The sequence below is a fragment of the Lactuca saligna genome, chromosome 8 (genome assembly GCF_052625555.1).
Source record: "Lactuca saligna cultivar CGN05327 chromosome 8, ASM5262555v1, whole genome shotgun sequence".
Lineage (NCBI taxonomy): Eukaryota > Viridiplantae > Streptophyta > Magnoliopsida > Asterales > Asteraceae > Lactuca > Lactuca saligna.
In genome coordinates, this window is record NC_136424.1 from 29,014,787 (window position 1) to 29,037,973 (window position 23,187).

The 23,187-nt window shown below is 34.6% G+C and overlaps 1 protein-coding gene across 1 annotated transcript; it reads left to right on the forward strand.

Moving 5' to 3' along the window:
- The first annotated feature begins 10,857 nt into the window (after positions 1 to 10,857).
- LOC145009092 (dehydrin ERD14-like) lies at positions 10,858 to 11,773 on the forward strand. The gene is made up of 2 exons (XM_078967757.1): positions 10,858 to 11,173; positions 11,297 to 11,773. Exons 1-2 carry the CDS (start codon positions 10,979 to 10,981, stop codon positions 11,576 to 11,578), a joined length of 477 nt encoding a protein of 158 aa, XP_078823883.1. The 5' UTR covers positions 10,858 to 10,978; the 3' UTR covers positions 11,579 to 11,773.
- The last annotated feature ends 11,414 nt before the right edge of the window (positions 11,774 to 23,187 follow it).

A 23,187-nucleotide genomic window follows, 5' to 3' on the forward strand; every position in this document is an offset into this window, starting at 1 on the left:
TCCAAGTGCTTATGGTGTTGTGTGAACCATTTGAGGTGTCACACTTGGGGCACTAGGCACTCAAGCTTCATGAAGACAAGCACTATCAAAGAGGTATGTATTCTATCTTGTTATATTGATAATATTGTATGCTAGATTAGGATAATACCTTGGATGTTCATATTTGCATGTATAATAGAGAAAACATAGATCCAAGGTATTTAGGGTTGCATGTACACTTAGGAGTGTTAGAATGCTCATAACCCAACAGTGGTATCAGAGCCTAGGCTTGTTTTCTTGTTATACCTGCAATAGAAGCTGAAAAATCGAGTTTTGATGCTGTCAGCCCAGCTGACTCGCCGAGTCCATGAAGGGACTCGACGAGTCCAAGGCAAAATGCATCCAACTCGCCGAGTTGTGTTCATGCACTCGACGAGTTGGACCCCAGACAACATATCTTCGAGGTTTTTGGCTAGAAATGGACTAGGAACATTACCCTAAGTTGTTTTGAACTTATAAACTTGTTTTTAAATGTGGTAATGTTCATGCTAATCCATTTTCAAAGATAATTGTCAATAGATTCATGTTTTGTATTAGTTTAAAGGTTAGACTAATTACATGAAAAAGTTTGATTTGAATTATCTTGTTCTTATGAGTTGCTTAGATTAATAGAAAAGTTGAGTGAAAAAGTTGTTTTCAATCCAAATTAATCTAAGAGTTGAGTATAAAATGTGTTTGTGTAACTTATCCTTAAGTTACATGAAGAGTCACATTAAAGACTCATAAAACTCATAAAGTTGGCAAAGGTTACAAAAAAGATGAAGAGTCTTGTCCTTAAGTTATGGAGGTTCAAGAGTCACTTCATTAATAAATAAATAAATAAAATATGTAACCTTAATTAATTCCATAAGTTATAAAATAAAGAAAAGATTAATTCTTTATTAGTTTAAAGTCTTCCATAATTTGTCCACAAGTTATGGAACTTGAAGAGTTTTTGGATTAAAACTACTTTAAATACATAAGTTATGGAATTAATTAGTTTTGAATAGTTTCAAAACTTGCCCTCAAGTTTTGGAATTTGTAAAGTTTTCTCTTATGAATACTTTAATTCCAAGTTAGCCCTTAGAATTTTAAAAGTTAAAATTCAACCCTTATACTTTATAATATTATAAGTTAATAATATATATGTATAAGAGTAAAGTCGGTCTTACCGTTAGTACGCCTCATTCACGAAGCCGGTCTATAAGGTGGGTATAAGGTTGTTGCCTATAAAATGGCAACTTAATGGGTGTTCACTCTCACCCACCGCTCGCTTGACTGGTGGAGGGTCGTTAGCCGAACGGGTTTGACATGACTATAACTCTCCCTTCATTAAAAGTATTAATGATAAATACTAAGTAACTAAACTTTTAATAATACCCAATCTTAGTTACTTAGAAAAATGTGAATAAGGTGCTAATCCACGAAATTACACTTTGCACTTTGTTTGAGTCGGTTAGTGGAGCGTGTGTGGTTAACCGGCACACTAACTCGTATTTAACAAGGTAGGCAAAGGGTAACTTAATGTTTATCATAGTATCGATGGAGTGTGTGTGGTTAACCGGCACATCGATTGAGGGGTAAACACTTAAGGGTACCAAGTAATTTGCATGGTTACTTCACACCTTGTTTTGTGATCCTCGGCATCCCAGTCACAAAACCTGAAGGGCACACTCGAGATTGAAACATGCCATTGAACAGTTCAATGAATCTCAAAAGATCTAGGAGTTTCAAAACCAATTAAAACCTAATAATACATTTCGTTTATCTTGGTGGAAATTGGTGAATCGTCATTCACCTACCTTCAAATTGTTTTATAGCTTGGATTACGGCATACCTCTTCTAAGTTATAAAATAGTTTGTTGGGTCCTAGCCTTAATATTTTCATATTGGGTGTCATATTAAGGACTCAAAGATCAACTATCTTGAATATCTCCTAAAACATGTCTGGTTTAGACATTTATGATCTTCCCAAATATCTTGAAACAAGCTTTCCTAATGAAGATGATGTCCCATGGATATCATACTTCTTTCTCCTCCTCCGATTATTCTCCCTAACCCACAAGTTCTTGAAAAGTTTAAGGTCACTCAAGCCCTAATGGCAAGGCAAGGTCTAGGTGTGATCACATCTTGGAGATGTAGTCACATATTGACAAGCCGGGAGAGGTGGGTGTCAAAGTCTTGAGAAAGTTGGTGGTTCAATCACTTTCTAAGTCACATAGTGAGTTCTTTTGGGACACCTATGAAATAGACTATGACAAGACCCTTAATGATCTCATCTATTGTTAAGATCAACTTCCTGAAACTTTATGGACATTGACAATGGTGACACTGGAAATACAGAAAAAGCATTCTCTTCCCAATGGAAAGGGATTGACCATAGTCAACTAGGTTGACCAAATGGTAAAGAGAAAAAGGCTAAGTCTATAATAGTCCTGTGTACCATTATCAAAGGGTCCATATGTTTATATTGCCAAAGTAAGGGTCATTAGTTGCGAAGCTGCCAAATTTACCTAAGGACGTTAAAGTCAATAAGATTGACTCTACTTCAGGTAAAGTCCACTAATCTAACTCTGTTAAGTTTCTATTCTGAGATTCCTGATACATGATGTGACTGGGTCACATGGTAATGTTTTAAGAATCAAAGAAAAGTAAAGGAACTTAAAGAAAGAATATGCTGAATCTGATCGCATAGATGGATTTCTATCGCGTAGTTTGAAAATCGGATTCTTGAGCTACTTCTTAGGAGTTATGAGATATTGCTAAGGAATAGATAACAACAAGTTTTCATATGGATTGTAAGGATAAGTTTTCCGCATAGTTTTAAAATAAAAGAAAATTTTTGATTTTATTTATTTTAAAATATCCTTACAATGGCATTTGAGGAGAAATTGTTGCTTATATGATTCCATTAATAGCAAGAGTGGAAATATGAAATTGATTCCTTCATTTGTGGTAATGTCTAAATTTACCAAATAAGGAAAGATTCTCATCACCCAAGTCTCAATTGGACCGGAACTTGGAATCATGCAAGTTGTATAGCATGATGAATGAGAACTTTCAAGTATTGGAAAAATTAAGACTAATTACTTATTCACATGGATGTGTGAGTCAAGTAATGGACTAAGGGATCGAGTACATAGTCATGTGCACTGATTAAGTCTACCACAAAAGATATAAGGCTATTCGTCATATTTTACTAGAGTTCAGTAAATATGATTATACTTACAAGCTTAAGTGTAACTCTGAGACACTGGAAAAGGTTCCAATGTAAGGCAGAGCGAATAAGAAGAATCAAATTAGGCAGAAGGATAAAAGTTTCTCAAATCTGAAAAGATGGGAGAGTACTTTAGTATCAGCTTTGTGATTATCTTAATGATTAAGAAACCATATCAAAATTTGTTCTCTAAGGAAGTCTTAGTTCATTTTTATGACTAAGAAGAAGGGATCTTGAATTGTTGAAATGGTTAAATCAAGAAGACGAGTCATACTTCGTTTCAATACAAGTCTTAGAGTCATACTCCAAGATTGTAATATGAGTGACATGTCTTAAATAAGGTTTAAAACACTTGACAAATGTAAGAGTAAAAGTTTTCTACTCTTGTACATTTGAAATTGGTAAGTTGTGATGTTTTGGATAAAACAAAGACCAACTTCGGCCAATTATGTGAAGTGTTTGTCTTGATTAGAATCCACACTATCTCTTGGATGTTTGACAAGGAAGTCTTATAGGTCAAGAGGACAGTGGGAGTCTTAAAGGTCTTGAAAGTCTCAAGAACTAATCAAGAATAAAACCTAAAGTTCTTCACTAGCACACGACTTAAGGTTTATAACCTATCATGTTGACATATTCTGTGCCCATTCTAATCAAAGTTGGCTTTGCATATGAGTTATTAGAGTTCTCAATGTGTTGCACAACAACTTGGAAGCAATGGTAGGCCCTTGAGCTGCCAGGTGGCAAGAAATTAAGATTGAGTTCAATCCATATGGTTTTGGATTTGACATTATCCTTGTCTTGTGATTATGGTTTTGACAAATTCATATGGGTAGGAACTCATACACCATTAAATCTAAGTGTCATAAGGTTTCTCTCCGATTCATGAAAATGATGGTGAGGAAACACTTCCACTAAGTAGATTTTAGCTAGATAGCAATTGTGATCTCAAAGTCGTTAGTGGAGCGTGTGTGGTTTACCGGCACACTAACTTGGACTTGTGAGAAATGGCAAAGGTCAAAACGATCAAGACTATGATTACGGCATCCCTTTTCATAGTTCTTAAAATTGTTTTGACACACTCATGAGCTATCTAAGGGAAGGTGTATGTTTTTGATAAAGTCTTATCAAAACAATCTAGTATCAGAAATCTGAACTTTGGTAAGAAAGTCAATAAAGTATTGATTTCTAGAAGTCGAGCTTTCTGAGTACATGTCAAAGCAAGTGGGAGCATAAGTGTTATGCTAATAATCATCATGTTAGTGGGAGCATGATAATTACGATAAGTATTGCAAGATAGCAATGTTAATTATAGAAAAACAAAAAGGTTTCAACTAGGAAAAAGTTGTTTTGCTATAATTAATGGAGAGGAAATTATACTTCATCTCAAATCTATAAGCTTAGATCGTGAGGTTTTAATCATTTAGTCAAAGATATATATGAATTTCATGTTGGAATGGCTCAACATAAGGAAATTTTGTATATGGGTCCATTATTTGCGTTCTTAAATTCGATTATGATTACGGCATCCCTTTTCATAATCTGAATTATGAGAACTTGGCAAATAGAAATGGAAATGTTATAGCAAAAGACTGGTTTAGTCTTTATGTGAGACATCATGAATCGTGTCCCATATGCTTCGGATATAGGACCGGTTACATGTGCTATATTCATCCTTTCTAAAATTTTCCAAATGCCTGGGGCGTTAAGAATGGAAAAGGTTTAGAACTGGATATGACTAAAAAGGATTAAACAATTGTCGAGGACAATCTAAGGTTTACCAAAGATTGGTTTCTCAAGGACAATTGGAAGTATAGTGATAATTCTGGAAGGACCATATTGACATAATCTGTAAGGAGGCAACTCTTGTTCAGAGGTGATAGTCAAAATGGAATCTGGAAATGTTTCAAAGTTAGAATTTTCAATCTGTGTAAGATTAAGGAAACTTAATGCAAGAAGGATGGTTCCAAGGACTTGATCTCCTTTGGAATGCTCTGTAATGATTGTTGTTAAGTCTTTCTGACTTTGTGCATAATCATTACAAGAGGATCGATGCATATAAGTTTAGAATCTAACAGATTTCAGTAAATGACATGAATTTGGAATTCTTGCATTTGCAGTAAGGATTTGGGAGTGTGAAAAGAGAATCATTGAAGTTATGTTCATTTGATCTAGTTCACAAAATAAAGATCATAGACAAACATATTATGCATACTTGGTGTATGGCATGACTATTGTTTAGAAAAACATAGTGTGCATGCTTGGAGCATGGGACAATTATTGTTTCAAATTCAAGAATAATGTTGATAGCTGAAACAATATACAATGAATAATGTGTAATCGTATGGTGATAAATAAAAGGAGTTTTATTTATATTCATAAGTTCTGAGACCATATTGGATTCAATTATTATTGTGTTTCACTTTGCATGTTTTGACTTCCTGAATAAACTAGGTTATTCTTTCGGAATGACTAAGTTATTCAAACCATCCACAGTCGGTCATATGTTGGAAGTAGATATGAATTAAGACTGTCATGGGTTGGCTTGTAGAGGTCTAAGTTGTTGGACAAATGGCTACAACACTCATGAGTGCTCATAAGTTCTGAGTATTGGATTCAACCCGCGCTCATTGGAATCACTTCATGGATTTTATCACGAGTGATCATGAGACGATAATATCTTATATTCTTCAAACCTAGAGATATGAGTTGTTACTATGAGTTGATAGTACATTGATTACACGAAACGCATTGGTAACTCGATGTTATAAAACGTGTCTTTATGTATGATTCAACAAGTAGTAGAACAAGCCATATGAGTCGAAGTTTATCCATTCCTTTTACCTTCGGGATGAAAGCGATATCTGTGGGCCCCTCGATGATTTGATGATGACAAATGGAAGTGCTCGGCCGGGCCAGGATTGATTTGATTTGTTCAATTAGTCAGTCGTGATAAATCGGAAATCGGGAAACAACAAATGGACAGAGAGAATGATTATAATCCATGTCTCAGTCCATATGATATCTAGAATGGAGGAATATATGATCCCTTATCTAATGGACAAGTCGTTGACAAAGATCAGAGTTCATCTACAAGGTCAGAGTTCGACAGAAGCTTTTGAGAGCTACGATTGCCAGTTGGTTCCTGAAGTCATACGCAATAATAGTTTTAGACTTATCCAAGTGGGAGACTGTTGGATTAATGTCTAAGTCCATAACTATAATTGGTAAGACTTGACCCGACCCGGCATGGTCCATTTGGGTTGCATGGCATCATGCACTTGGATAGACTATAATGAGAGAAATAAGACACTTACGGTTATTAATATATTATAAGTTCTAGTATATTAATAATAAGAATAATGAGATTATTTAATTAGTATTGATCAAGAATTAATCTAGTATTAATTAAGTGATCAAAAGAAGACTAATTAAATATATGGGTTGATTGTGTAAATCATTCATTCTTATATATGTGGGCTTGTGATCCAAGATTCCTTATGTTGGACTAAGTCCATGGGGTGACCCATGGATACTCCATGGACGTTAAAACCCATGGAGTATAAGGAATGGGTAAAGTTATGAGTTACATGGTGTAACCCTAATAGCCACCATATAAAAGAAACCCATGGCTCAAGAAATCGTGACTATGACTACACTATGTGTATGTATGAGGGCTACACGATTTCATGAAGTGTTCTAATTTCTCTATAAGTTATTCCAAGTGCTTATGGTGTTGTGTGAACCATTTGAGGTGTCACACTTGGGGCACTAGGCACTCAAGCTTCATGAAGACAAGCACTATCAAAGAGGTATGTATTCTATCTTGTTATATTGATAATATTGTATGCTAGATTAGGATAATACCTTGGATGTTCATATTTGCATGTATAATAGAGAAAACATAGATCCAAGGTATTTAGGGTTGCATGTACACTTAGGAGTGTTAGAATGCTCATAAGCCAACAATTAAGGCATTAAGAAGTTGGGGTTTTGTGTATTATGTACTTAATGGACATGCAAAGTCATAAAGTTGGAAACTTTATGACTCTTAGTGGTTTTTAGCCTTGGATCTGAAGTTTGGACGTAAGAGCTCAATGCATTAAGCTCTTATTGAGAAAAGAAGATTTTGGGCGTATGTTATGTGTACCCCAACATACGCCGCACATACGCAGTCAAAATCCGACTCCAGTCAAGTCATGAGTATGCCCAGTATAGGAGCTGAGTACGCCCTGCGTACTCAGCCGAGTGGACCAAGTGGACTTCTTGACTCGTTGACTTTGACTTTGACTTGACATGGGTTGATCAAGTTTAACTTAAGGGTATTTTTGGTATTTTTGAGCTATAGTTGAGCCTTGGTCTCTGACCGTTGAATATGTGACATGTAGAGTCGATATTTCGATCCATATCTTGTTCAACTATTCCTCAGACTGTGAGGTGAGTATCCTCACCTTCTTCGGTCTGGAGCGAAGGATTAGTGGAGATTGGGGACTAGATCGTACACTCCGGAGCAGAGGGTTGTTGTGACTTGGGAGTAGTTCTCTGAGATGTTCTGCTCGAGATATGTTCTATTGGTGGAGCACGAGAGGCTAGCTCAGGAGCATTTGGATCTGAGGTAGGGGAGTGAGTCGGTGACTGAGGTCACCAAGATATTTACAGAGAGAGCTATGTTTTGTCCTGAGTTTGCTGCTTCTGAGCAATCTCAGATGACCCGGTACTTGAGCATGATCAAGACGAATATCCACCAGTTCATATCCAAACAACACTATGGTACACTTGTGGAGTTGTAGGAGGCCGCTAGGAGGCGGAATATCAAGATGGAGCTCCATGTGAGAGAGTGTAGGCAGGTGCCGGTTCAGACACAGCCTGCGGCGAAGTGGTTCAAGCCCGCTGATTCGTGGTCCGGAGGTCAGCAGGGTCACATTTGTAGATAGTGGGGTAGGGTTCATGAGGGTATCTATCGATCTTCATTTGGTTGCCACAAATGTGGCAAGGAAGAGCATTATGCCAAGGATCATCGTCAGTAGACTCTAGTTCCGAGCACAAGGACTTGCTATCACTATGACCACGTGGACTATATGAAGGCCCAATGGCCTTTTCTTACTACTAGACAAGCATAAGCTCCAACGCCAGCTACTCTGAAGATCATAGATGGGAGCCAGGGCAGAACGGAGCCCCCGAGGGCTCGAGGTTGCGCTTTTCAGCTCACGGAAGAGGAGGAAAGGGCAGTGCCAAATGTCGTTACTGTTATGTTTCAATTTATTGTTTTGTCGATTATTTTATGGTATGCTTATGTTTATGTTTCTAATAAGTACATTTTTATTGAACTCTTTCCATCGTTTTGTGTTATTTGACTCGGGCGCGAGTCGGTCCTTTGTGTCTCGATCTTTTAGTAGGGATTTTGATACGAATCTTAGCTATTTGGAGTGTTCGTTGCGAGTTTCTATTGCCAACAAACACGAGATTTCTGCATCCCGAGTGTATTGGGGTTGTATTTTGGAGATTTTCGGGGTGCCTTATCCGATTGATTTGATCCCAATTCCTATGGGGGGATGTATGCGTAATAGTGGGGATGGATTGGGTGAGCAGGTTTGGTGCTATGATCGATTGCGAGGGTCAGCGAGTGATAGTTCGAACCCTAAGTAGGGGATAATTGGTCATCTACGGAGAGGGTACCGGGGTTGGATCTGGGTTTTGTTTGGCAGCCATGGCTCAGTTGTATATTCAACATGGGAGTATGGGTTATCTTGCCTATGTGGTTGATACACGGGTAGGGGAGCATAATTCAGTTTCAGAGGTGCCAGTCAGGGAGTTTATTGATGTGTTTCCTGAGGAGTTCCCGGGTGTGCCTCCCGAGAGACAGATTGAGTTCAGGATTGACCTAGTGCCAGTGCGGCTCCAATTGCCAATGCGTCGTACCGCTTGGCACCACACGAGATGCAGGAGTTGTCCTTTCAGCTTCAGGAGCTGTTAGTCAAGCAGTTCATCAGGCCGAGCAGTTCGCCGTGAGGAGCGCCAATACTGTTCGTCAAGAAGAAGGATGGTTCACACCGAATGTGCATTGATTACTGGGAGTTGAACAAGTCGACGGTGAAGAACCATTATCCCCTTCCGTGGATTGACGACCTCTTTAATCAGTTGCAGGGTGCATCTTGATTCTTTAAGATCGACTTGAGGTTAGGGTATCATCAGGTGATGGTGAGAGAGAAGGATGTGGAGAAGACACCCACATGTCGTTTTCCCATTCAATTGGTTACTAAAGAAGGATACAATCTCTATACTAATAAATAAAGATCTACTATGCCACATGTCATTTTCTCATTCAATTTGTCACATAAGATTTTTTCGTAATTTTGAAATATGTATTTTCCACTTGTCATTTACTTCATTTTTTTTTCCAATGTGTCATTAATTTAGTTTCCATGAATTAGATTTACCATAATGACTATATTATTTTCAAATTTCAAATTTCAATTACTTTTTAATTATAAGTTAAATTTGACGTTATAACTAACTTTTAAATTTTTGGTATATCTCTAAATTAATAATTTATTTAAAATTATTTATTTAAAATATTTGATTAGTAACTATGAATTTTTGCTATGAAAATTGAATTAATTTTATAACAGTGGTTCCCACGGGTTATAAACTAGTATTATTATAATTAACTCGTTTAGTACACGGGTCTCACAATTGGCTAGATGTCATTGGGCGTGTTTGGTAAAAGTAGCTGTTAGCTGGAAACGGGTAGCGGTTAGCTGGTAGCGGAAAGCTGTAACTTTTATTTGTTATATGAATGTTTGGCAAAAGTAGCTGGAAGCTTTTGAAATATATAAAATTACATAAAAGGACAATCGATTAAAAATAAAAAAATATATAAATATATTTTTAAGGGTAATTATGGAAATTGATTTCAAAAGTTTCGGAGCGTTTTGTTAAAAGCTACATGAAGTAGCTTTTAGAAATCGGAGCGTTTTGTTAAAACTATAAGCTAAACGCTCGTACTGTCAAACGAAACTTTTTGTTTAAACTAAAGCGTTTTGTAAAAAGCTAAAAAATAAAAACTATCAAACGCTTCCAAAAACTCCGTGCCAAACACGTCTATTTTATCATAATTTTGAGATATTTATTTTTCACTTGTCATTTCGTTAATTTTTATTTTTCTAATATATCATTAATTTAGTTTCCATAAATTAAACTTACCATAATAACTATATTAATATTAAATTTTGAATTTCAATTTTAATTTCAAATAAATTACAGTTTAAATCTTCGTATTTAATATATATATATTTTTTATATTTAACCAGTTTAGTAAACGAATTTCACAATAAAGTGCGTAATTTTAATTTTTTTTCGTATGTTTAATTTTAATTTTTTTTATTTATAATTTTCATTTTTCAAATTCAAATAAACTTTTATAATAAGCTCTTTCCCGTTTACCATTTTGTTTTCAAGTGTCACAGCGAAGACTAGTAATCCAATAAAGAGTCAATTTATAATTATCATTTCTAACTTTTGAAAAGCTAAGAAGAGATGAAACCGACATTTGAAGAATCCTCTAGCTTACTTGTAACTTAATAGCGTCAACTACGTGTCTCATGACCCTATAAATTCAACACCCTCACAATTCTTACAATCACACCAATCTCATTTCTCTATTTCATCCAAGAACAACCAATCAATCAAAGAGTATTTCCCTTCACATACTTAGTTTTTATTCTTAATTCAGATTCAGCTTTCATCATGTCTGACAAAAAAGAGTACAGCGAAGAGGTCGTCGAGAAGTCCGATCGTGGACTGTTCGATATTTTTGGGACGAAAGCCGAAGAGAAGAAAGGCGAAGAGGCCGCGATCTCATCGGAGTTTGAACAGAAAGTTCAAGTCTCTCACCCGGAACCGGAGGAGAAACTTCACAAATCCGATAGCAGTTCCGGTAGCGTAAGTTTTCTGTCTCCATTTCTAACTTTTGAATCAAATCGCTTACTTAATGACATGATCTCTGTTTGATTACGATATGTTTCCATACTAAAAAATGTTTCCTTTGTTGAAAATTGTTAACAGTCGAGTGACGAAGAGTGTGATGAAAACGGAGAGAAGAAGAAGAAGAAGAAGAAGAAGCCATTGAAGGAGAAGATCACGAAACCTGAGGAGAAGAAGGGTTTCATTGAAAAGATCAAGGAGAAGCTTCCTGGTGGCCATAAGAAGGAGGAGGAGGAGCATGCTGATGAAGGTGAACATAAGGAGAAAAAAGGTATTTTTGAGAAAATAAAAGAGAAAATCCCAGGGTATCATTCAAAGAGTGATGAAGAAAAGGAAAAAGAAAAGCCGAAGGAGAGTGATTAAGCATTATATTTTGCAGAAGCAAAAGAGAAAAGTGTTTGTGGGTTGGCTTGCTTTGAAATTTGTTGTTTGCTCTTAATGTGATTTGAGATATAAAGTTCATTTATTGTTATTCATGATTATTATTGTATCATATAGAATCTTGCTTGTTTGTACACTTCAAATATTTGATTAAGTTGGATTATATGGTTATATTTATCTTTGATTTGATTGAAGATCACCAAATTGTCTGAACAAATCACATAAATGGTTATATGAGGTTATAAAAGTCATGACTTGTACTCATAAACTATACCATGATTGATCGACATTATGCGTCACCATTGATATCTCACATATGCATCTTTATGATTTGCATTCCATAATAAAAAAGATGTTGATCACATTATATTATTCGTCTTTTTTTTAATCGTTTTGTATTCCATAATCAAAAGATGTTGATCACATTATATTATTCGTCTTTTTTTTTTTAATCGTTTTGTATTCCATAATCAAAAGATGTTGATCACATTATATTATTTGTCTATTTTGTTTGTTTGTTTGTTAATGTTAAGCGTTTAAATGTCTAATAAGTAATGATCTATGATAACACATTTTCAAACCATAAGCAATCTTCATGTTTCTCTTAATTATTTTAAGACTAAATTGCAGATATGTTCACTAGCTATGCAACACGTAGTTGACGTGATTAAGTTACAAGTAGGCGGCAAACTTTATGATAAGATCGGTTAACTTTTTCCTCATTTAATGTGTTTACTAACTAAAATGATTAAGAAAACATATTATATGATGAAGCGGCTAACTTTCAAATATGTATCACAAGTTAATTATCAATTTGTTAATTTATAGTACATTTGTTTAGAATTAGGGTTAATAACAAAATGATTAAAATGGATAGTATGAGGGAATAAGCACACCTTTTTTAAAATGGACTTAACGAAATTAGTCTAATTTTCGTAATTGCTTTATGAATAATCATCACTATAATAAACCCTTTTCAAAAATGAAAGAGAATAAACTTTTTCTTTTCTGCAAAAAAGAAATAATTTATGTATAACAAGAATTTCACAATAAAAATCATAAAAACATGGCAAACTTTAAAACATTACGCCATATTATAAAATAATTTTATAAATCAAAAGTAATTTTCTCAAAATTCATTTCACAAAATTAATAATTATTTTATGACACCCCTCAAAAGATGTTCATTCTGTGTTTTACCCTTTGTTTCGTTCGTCATTTTTGTGATTATCTTTATTGTGTGTATGTAATGATTATTTTAAAGTTTCAATAAATATGCAAGTATAAATATTTTTGTTAAAAGCATGACAATTTTACAACTAAAAAAATCATCATTTTGGGCCTTTACCTTTTAAATAAGGCAAAACAATAGGGCGGCTGGGTTCAATCCAATATCCAAAGAAGAGTTTATTTCTTTGAGGTATATATATATATATATATATATATATATATATATATATATATATATATATATATATATATATATATATATATATATATATATATATATATATATATATATATATATATATATATATATATATATATATATATAATATGAGGTTCAATAGAGAACAATAACTAATCAATGAATCATTTTTTTAAAAATTTTTAAAACTTATTTTTTATAAAAAAAAAAAAAAAAACACTAAATATATACAAATTCATAACTTTTTTTATCATTTTTCCAAAGATATCAAATTCGATAAATTTTTTTTTTCATCAAATTCACATTGTGAATCTAGATTCACACCGTGAATCCGGAAAATATATTTAATGCACAATGTTAAGTTATGAATTTAAATATTTTTTGTTTTCTTTTTCGATAAAGAATAAACTTTAAAACTTGTTAAAAAATTGGTTCCTTAAAGAACCAATAATTATAGTCTCTTGGGAGCCAAATGAAAGAATTGCTATGTAAAAAAGAAACGATTGTTATGTAATTTAATTTTCTTTTATTTCCTTTCAATTTGATAACATATTTTTTTTTTTCTGTTTTCTTTTATTTATTTAAACTCGAAAACAGATGTAATTAAACATTTTTTTTCCATTTTGTTTTCTTTTTTTCCTTCTATTCATTTCCCCTAATTTAAAAATCCAAAGTTAGATGAAAATGAACAACGATCAATATTCAGGGGGTGTTTTGTAAAAAGGATAAGAATCGATACCCTAAGGATAAGAAACGATAGCCTAATATTTTCAAATATTAGATATATATTTCTCTATAGATAGGATCATTTATCTTAGGATTTACAGTTGTAATTGTTTCCTATATATATTGAGATCAATACCGAAAGGGTTATTCATGCCAAATTATATTCTTCACTTAGTATCTGAGCGTGATCCACCTACTCCAAAACCCTAACCTCATATTCGATTATGTTTGTCTCTTTCCATAGAGTATCTCTCTCCTTCTATAATGTCTGCACTTGTAAAATCATCCACCATTACTACTGCCATATCATGCAAATTAACATGCACCAATTTTTTGTTATGGAAAGCACAGGTTATTCCTATTTTACGAGGAGTTCATCTTTTTGGCCATCTCAATGGCACAACACCTCCACCTCATGCTACCATAACCACAGGAACTGGTGCTGCTGCTAGAAAAGAAACTACATAACCTCCAAAAGAATCACCCAACCCAGACTATGAAACTTGGTTAATTCTAGATCAAGCCGTGATTGGAGGTCTCTTATCCTTCATGACTGAATAAGTTCTTCCCCATCTAATCCGTTGCATTGGCATAACTAAAGAGTTGTGGACAACACTCCACACAATGTTCTCAGCACAACATAGAGGAAATTCAATTCAAATTCGGACACAACTCTCAGCCACGAAGAAGGGAGACATGAGTGCAACCGAATACTACCAGAAAATGACCGGTTTCGCTATTACAACGGTGAATATTGGTCAACCGATGAATGATGAAGAGGTATGTCACGGTGATCTGTTCACCACAATTACTGTACTTAGCAACGAATGTAAGGTTACTCTCCTTGAATTTTATTCATATCTAATCGTTCATGAGGCCCAAGCTGCTGCAGTGGGAAGTACAATTGAGTTTTCATCTTCTGCTAATAATGTCTCTCGCCAAGAATCAAACAACAAAAGTGCCCCCCCCCCCCCCCCGCCACACACACACACATAAAAAAAAGCCACACTAATAATAATGGCTACAACAATTCTTATAGCCACCAACGAGGAAATTACCATGGCAGAGCCGGTTGTGGATGAGATCGCGGCCAAGTTCCAAATAGTGGTGGTGGACCACGTTGTCAAGTTTGTGGGATACCAGGTCATACTGCATTAATTTGCAGGAATCACTTCAACCATGCTTACCAATCGGAAGATTATCATAGTAAAAACAATGTGACATTAGGAGGTCACAATCCCAACACTAGTTGATACCTCGATACAGGAGCAACTAATCACTTGACTAGTAATCTTGATCGTCGCATTGTGCAAGATCACTACCACGGAAAAGACCAAGTCCAAGTTGCAAATGGTGCAGGTTTGTCTGTTTTACATATTGGTCATTCTATAATTTCGGGTTTAGGTCCACCTCTTGCGCTTACAATCATCTTACATGTCCCTCACATTAATAAACATCTCTTATCTGCCCAAAGACTTGTTTATGATAATAATGTGTTCATTGAGCTTTATCCTAATACTTTCTTTCTTAAGGACATTGCCACAAAGAAAACACTTCTACTCGATAGAAGCAAAGGAGGTCTATATCATGTGCCTGTCAGTCACTCCAGTAGTTAATCTCATCATGCTTTTTCAAGTGTCAAGGTCTCCATATCGCAGTGGCATCAACGTTTCGGTCACCCTAGTTTAACAATTGTCAAGACAATTTTAAATTCTAATAAATCATGTCGTTCTTTTAATAGTGAGTCGTCTATTTGTGATGCATGTCAACGTTCAAAAAGTCATCAACTTTCTTATGATAGTTATGTTCGTGTCACGTCTTCTCATCTCGAGCTTGTCCATACTGATGTTTGGGGACCTGCTCAAGTGTCTAGTGGAGGTTTTAAATATTATGTTAGTTTTGTGGATGAATTTAGTAGATACACTTAGATTTATCTTATTAAACACAAATATGATGTTGAACAAGTATTTTATGTGTTTCAACATTATGTTGAACGACTCTTGAATGCAAAAATTATTAGTGTTCAATCTGATTGGGGTGGGGAGTATCAAAGACTTCACAAATATTTTCAAATAAATGGAATTGCTCATCGTGTGTCTTGTCCCCACAAATCTCAACAGAACGGAATAGTTGAACGCAAACATCATCATATAGTTGAAACTGGTTTAGCCCTTCTTGCACAATCATCCCTTCCTCTTCGTTTTTAGGATGAGGCTTTTCTAACCGCGTGCTATCTCATAAATCGTATGCCCAGTCGTACCACATTCAATACTACACCCATAACACGTCTCTTAAATATAAATCCAGATTACTCATTTCTTTGTGTTTTTGGTTGTGCTTTTTGGCCAAGTCTTCGAAAATACAATACTCACAAACTCGCTTTTCAGTCTAAATTGTGTGTTTTGATTGGTTATAGTTCCATTTACAAGGGCTAAAAGTGTTTAGATAAATCTACCGGTCACACACACACACACACATACACACACACACACACACACACACACATATATATATATATATATATATATATATATATATATATCTCGAGATGTTATTTTTGATGAATCGCGTTTTCCGTTTGCAAAAACAAAGCGTTCAGCCACACCACCTCACATATTTAAAGTCATCTATTTTTCCAAAACAAAACTGGCAATTATCAATGATGATATGCGAAACTATGACTTATCTCTTCTGCTACCTAATAATTCTCATGCAGCTACAACATCTCTTCCATCAGTGCCATCATTGGCACCACTACCATCGGTGCATCAATACAATCCTAAACAAAGCACTCCTGCTCCAGTTCACACGCCAATGGTACTAGTTGCATCTATTCCGATTCATGACATACCTGCTCCATTTACACCATCGACATCATCACCTGTTGTGGTTCAATCTCTCTAGCATTCGGACTCAAGCACATGCTGGCAAAATGTTTCCTAAACAGTTCACCATGACACTATCCACTATGATCCCACCAAACGAGCTTTTGCTATTGTCACTACTCCCACGTCTTATCAACTGGCCTTAGCTAATCCGGCCTGGCGAGATGCCATGGAGTCTGAATTCGATGCCTTTTGGGAAAAATAATACATGGATGCTTGTGCCTCATCCTACTGGTGTCAATATTGCTGGGAGTAAATGGGTGTTTAAACTCATGCAGAACCTGTATGACTTTATTGATAAATACATGGCCCGATTGGTGGCTCGTGGTTCCACACAACAATATGGTGTGGATTATGAGGATACTTTCAGTCCTGTTGTGAAACCTGCAACCATTAGATTAGTTCTCTCCTTGGCTATTTCTTATGGTTGACATCTTCGACAAATTAATGTCAATAATGCTTTTCTACACGGTTTTCTGGACGAGGAGGTCTATATGCAGCAACCTCCCGATTTTGAAGACTCTCGAAATCCAATGTATGTCTGCAAACATCAAAAGGCACTTTATGGGCTCAAACAATCGCCACGTTCTTGGTTTTCTCGACTAAGTGATAAATTGCATCATCTTGGATTTTGTTCCTCGAAAGCCGACACGTCTCTTTTTATGCTTCACATTAATATTGTCACTATTTATATGCTTGTTTATGCTGACGACATTGTTATTGTTGGTTCCTCGCAACAAGCTTTTGATAAGTTAATTCATGCTCTATCCTCTTCTTTTCCCATTAAAGACCTTGGTCGGCTTAAATACTTTTTGGGGATTGAAGTTGTTCATAATTCAAGGGGAATCACCGTAAATGTATAATTCAAGGGGAATCACCTTAAATGTTGCACAAGTACGCTTCCTATTTGCTTCTTCATGCTAATATGGAGAATCGTAATAGTGTTTCAACCCCAATGCTATTCATAGAAAAGCTTGCTTGGAATTTTGGAACAACTCTTAATGATGAAGAAACTTTCAAATATAGAAGTATGGTGGGCGGTTTACAGTATCTTACACTAACAAGACTGGATATCTCTTTTCCTGTTAATAAGGTATGTCAATACCTTTCCAAATCTACCAATGTTCATTGGGAAGCTATAAAGCGAATATTGCGTTATGTCAAAGGCACATTATCTGAATGACTTCACATACGAAAATCAACCTTAACATTGTTAAGTGTATTTTTTTTTGATTTGGTGTATTTTTGGTGACCACCAGCCACCACCCAAGGATACCCATCAAAGTTGACAATTGGAATCCTGCCATCACAGCAAAAAGAAAAAAACAGGTTAGTATTTTTATTTATAATTTTTTTTTGATATTGTGATTGTATATATGTATAAGTTTATATGAAATTGGAATCATTGTATGACAACGGGATTGTTTGTTTGGTATGTGTTTGATTGTGCTGTTTGTTTGCTATGTATATGATTGTATTGTTTGTTTAGTATATGTATGTTTATTTGTTTAGGTTGATGTGAAATTGAAGTTGTATATTTGTATAAAATGTTAATTTAGTTGTTCATTGTTGTATGAAATTAAAATTGTGTTTAAAATATTATACGAAATTGAAATTTGTTTAGGTACATATGAAATTGAAATTGTATATATACAATGTTAATTTACTTGTTTAGGTTTAATATAAAATCAAAGATTTGGTATTATTGTGAAATGTTTTGCAATTATGAACTTTTCAAAAAGAAAATTAAGTTTAAGTTTATATAAAATCAAATATTTTGTATTTGTTTACTTTATTAGTTGAAGTGAATGAAGTGATAAAGTATTTAGTTTTTAAGTTAAAATGTTTTGTCATTAATAGCAACATGTTATAAAATATGATCAAATAACAAGATAAATTATAAAGTAAAGAAAGACATAAGAGTAGAGAGAACTTTTATTCCAATACTTGTGATGAATTCATCAAGTGCCTAATACATATGGCTCACTATTTATACTATCCAAATAAGATGAAAGATGAGCTATAATATGAATGCACATTATGATGGTGTATTATTACATTCATAAAACACATTGAAATGGTTGTTACTAATGCTAAATAATGATGGAGAGTTACGGGAGAAATGGAGAATCCAATGGTCATTCACAAACTAATATTTCATAACACTCCCCCTTGAATGACGATTGTATCATGCCTCGTAAAACCTTAATAGGTAAAACCTCATGGGAAAAACCATTTATTAAGTAAAAAGAGTACATGATTAATAATAGATATTTGGAACAATTGCCTCATTAAAAACCTTGCTAAGAAAACCCAGTGGGAAAAACAAAACTAAGGAAAAGAGTACAATATGTTTCCAACTCCCCCTGATCATCACATCACTTGATTTCCTTAAAGCGTCGCATTCCAATATTTCGTACCATGTTTTCAAATTTGGATGTAGGGAGCGCTTTAGTGAACAAATCTGCAAAGTTGTTACTTGATTGAATTTTCTGGATGTTGATGCCACGCTCTTTTTGAAGATCATGAGTAAAAAAAAAAACTTTGGTGATATATGTTTGGTTCTGTCTCCTTTGATAAAACCTTCCTTGAATTGGGCTATACAAGCCGCATTATCTTCATATAGTATGGTTGGAGCTTCCCTGTTAGAAGTTAGACCACAACTCTCACGAATGTGATGAGTTAAATTTCTTAACCAAATACATTCACGGCTTGCCTCATGAATTGCTATAATCTTTGCATGGTTAGAAGAAGAAGCAACTAAAGTTTGTTTAACATAACGCCAAGAGATTGCGGTACCTCCACAAGTGAATAAATAACCTGTTTGGGATCGAGCTTTGTGTGGATCAGACAAATATCCAGCATCTACATAACCAATTAACTCCGCATTTGATGAATTTGAATAATATAAGCCCATATCCATTGTACCTCGAAGATATCGAAGAATATGTTTGACTCCATTCCAATGTCTTCTTGTTGGCCAAGAACTATATCTTGCTAATAAATTTACAGCAAAAGATATATCAGGTCTCGTATTATTAGCAAGATACATCAGTGCACCAATAGCACTAAGATATGGTACTTCGGGACCAAGAAGTTTTTCATGTTTTTCACAAGGCCGAAACTGGTCCTTTAGCAAAAGATATATCAGGTCTCGTATTATTAGCAAGATACATCAGTGCACCAATAGCACTAAGATATGGTACTTCGGGACCAAAAAGTGTTTCATGTTTTTCACAAGGCCGAAACTGGTCCTTTTTGGCATCTAAATACCTTACTACCATCGGGGTACTCAATGGATGTGAGTTATCCATGTAAAACTTTTTAAGCACCTTTTCTAGATAACTAGATTGATGTACAAAAACTCCATTTTTGGAGTGCTCAATTTGAAGACCCAAACAAAATTTCGTTTTACCAAGATCTTTCATTTCAAAATTTTCTTTCAAACAAGAAGTGACATTTTCCAATTCTCCAGGAGTTCTAATTATGTTCAAATCATTTACGTAAACAACAATTATCACAAATTCTGATCCGGATCTTTTTATAAATACATATGGGCTTAATGGATCATTTTTATAGCCCTCTTTTAAAAGAAATGTACTTAAACAATTGAACCACATACGGGCAGATTGTTTCAATCCATATAAAGATTTATTTAATTTTACCAAATATACTTCACGTGAATTAGGAGTTTGTGCTTCTGGCACCTTAAACCCTTCTGGGATTTTCATATAAATATCATTCTCAAGTGAACCATATAAATAGGCGGTAACTACATCCATCATCGCATCTCCAATTTTTCATGTGTTGCCAGACTTATTAGATAACGGAATGTAATTCCATCAATCACAGGAGAGTATGTTTCTTCATAATCAATTCCGGGCATTTGGGTAAAACCTTGTGCCACAAGTCTTGCTTTATATCTCACAACTTCATTCTTCTCGTTTCTTTTGTGCACAAATACTCATTTGTGTCCCACTAGTCTTACTCCGTTTGGTGTATGGACTACAGGTCCGAAAACTTTTCGTTGAGTAAGAGAATTAAGCTCTTTGTTGATTGCATCTTTACATTTTGGCCAATATTTTCTATTCATACATTACTCAATAGATTTAGGTTCAAGATCCTCATTTTCTTTATAATCGCGCGCGGAACATGATATGAAAAATTATCATCGACATCTATCTTATTTCGGTTCCATCTTATTCTTTTCATGACATAATTTATTGAGATCTTGTCATTTTCATTTTTTTTTTCAGGTACCTTATTTTCTTTTGTTATGTCATTAGGCTCTTCTAGAGCTTCATTAATCTTTTCAAGAGATTCTGTTTTCTCTTTTGGACCATCAATTGTATTTGCTTCATTTCATTTTCAAGGATTTTTATCTTTGGAACCGGCTGATCTTCCACGCTTCAGGCGTGCCTAAGATTCATTTGCAGTTTTTTTTCTTCCTTTTGGGATATCAATTCTAACTTGAGTAAGTATAGCTGGTACATGAGACTTTATTATCCACTTAGGGTCAGTAAATGCTTTTGGTAATTGATTTGCTACATTTCGTAAAGGAATTATCTTTTTTATTTCAAGCTCACATTGACTTGAATGAGGATCTAACACTGAAAGTGATAATTCATTCCAAGAGATTTTATTCTCCAGCTTCTTTATTTCTCCCCCTAATGTTGGAAAAACTGATTCATCAAAATGACAATCGTCAAATCTAGCTGTAAATAAATCTTCAGTTGATGGTTCTAAATATTTTACTATAGATGGAGATTCGTATCCAACATAAATTCCAATTCTTCTTTGAGGACCCATTTTTGTGCGGTGAGGTGGAGAAATGGGTACATAAATTGCACATCCGAACGTCCTTAGATGGGAAATATTTGGTACATGGCCGCAAACCAGTTGAATAAGGGAGAACTTATGATAACTAGTTGGCCTGATGCGTATAAGTGATGCCGCATGTAAAATTCCATGTCCCCATGTCGATGTAGGAAGTTTAGAATGCATTAGTAATGGTCTTGCAATTAATTGAATGCGTTTGATTAACGACTCAGCTAAACCATTTTGTGTATGAACATATGCAACAGGATGTTCAATAGTTATCCCAATCGACATGCAATAGTCATTAAAAGCTTGTGATGTAAATTCTCCAGCATTGTCAAGTCGATTTTTCTTAATTGGGTAATCGGGAAAATGTGCCCTTAGGCGGATTATTTGTGCTAGTAATCTTGCAAAAGCGAGATTACGGCTAGATAATAATCACACATGTGACCATCTAGTTGACGCGTCAATTAAGACCATAAAATATCTAAATGGTCCACATGGTGGATGAATTGGTCCACATATATCCCCTTGAATTCTTTCTAAAAAACTAGGACTTTCATACCTAACTTTATTCAATGATGGACGGGAAATTAATTTTCCTTGAGAACATGCAACACAAGACAATTGATTAGCTTGAAAAATCTTCTGGTTTTTCAAGGAATGTCCACTTGAACTTTCAATTATTTTGCGCATCATAACTGATCCGGGATGGCCCAACCGGTCATGCCAAACTTTGTAGATGTTATCATACCTTTTATTTTCAATAGCATGAGATTCAATCATTCTAATATTTGTATAATACAATCCGGAGGACAATACGGGTAATATTTCCAAAAGACTTTTCTTACCCGATATCATTTTCGTAATATTGAGATACTCTTTATCACCATCATTGGTTGTTTCAACATGATATCCGTTGGACCGAATATCCTTAAAACTTAATAAATTTCTTGGTGTTTTGATGAAAATAATGCATCTCCAATTGTAATTATTGTCCCTTGTGGTAATATGATATTCGCTCTTCCGGAGCCTTCGATCATTTTTGCACTACCCGTTATTGTATTAACATTTGCTTCTCCAATTGATAAGTAAGCTAAATATTTTTCATTATTAAAAATGCTATGTGTTGTTGCACTGTCTGCAAGACATATATCTTCCTCATTTCTTTTGTGAATATCCATATTTCTCTTCAATAAATAAATAAAACACAAGAAACATTCGACTTAGAGGAATAAAGTCATATTTTATTATTTTGGGAAGATTGTGACGACATCATTTCTCATGAAACGAATATGACATAAAAACATAATAAATGTCATGAAACAAAACTACACATTATTCTCCAATCACCATTCATATCACCACGTGTCCCTTCTGGGTAGACAAGAAAATCGGCAATATCCAAATCTGTCATTTCTGGTTGATCTTCATGAATATCACTTTGAATAATATTTGTTTTGATATTTTATTTTTCTTTAGATTTTAGATAAGTTTGATAAATATCAACAAAATGATTTGGCAAGCGACATGTACAAGACAAATGATCGGTCATTCAACATTAATGACAAACATTTTCAACCTTTTTTTTTTGCCTTGACCACTTTATCATTAAGATGTGGATTTTTTTTATTTTCCAACTTCTGGTGGTTACTTCTAATCTTGTTATTTTTATGATAATCGTAATAACCTCCACAACGTCGGTTAGACCCATGACTATTATGATTATATGA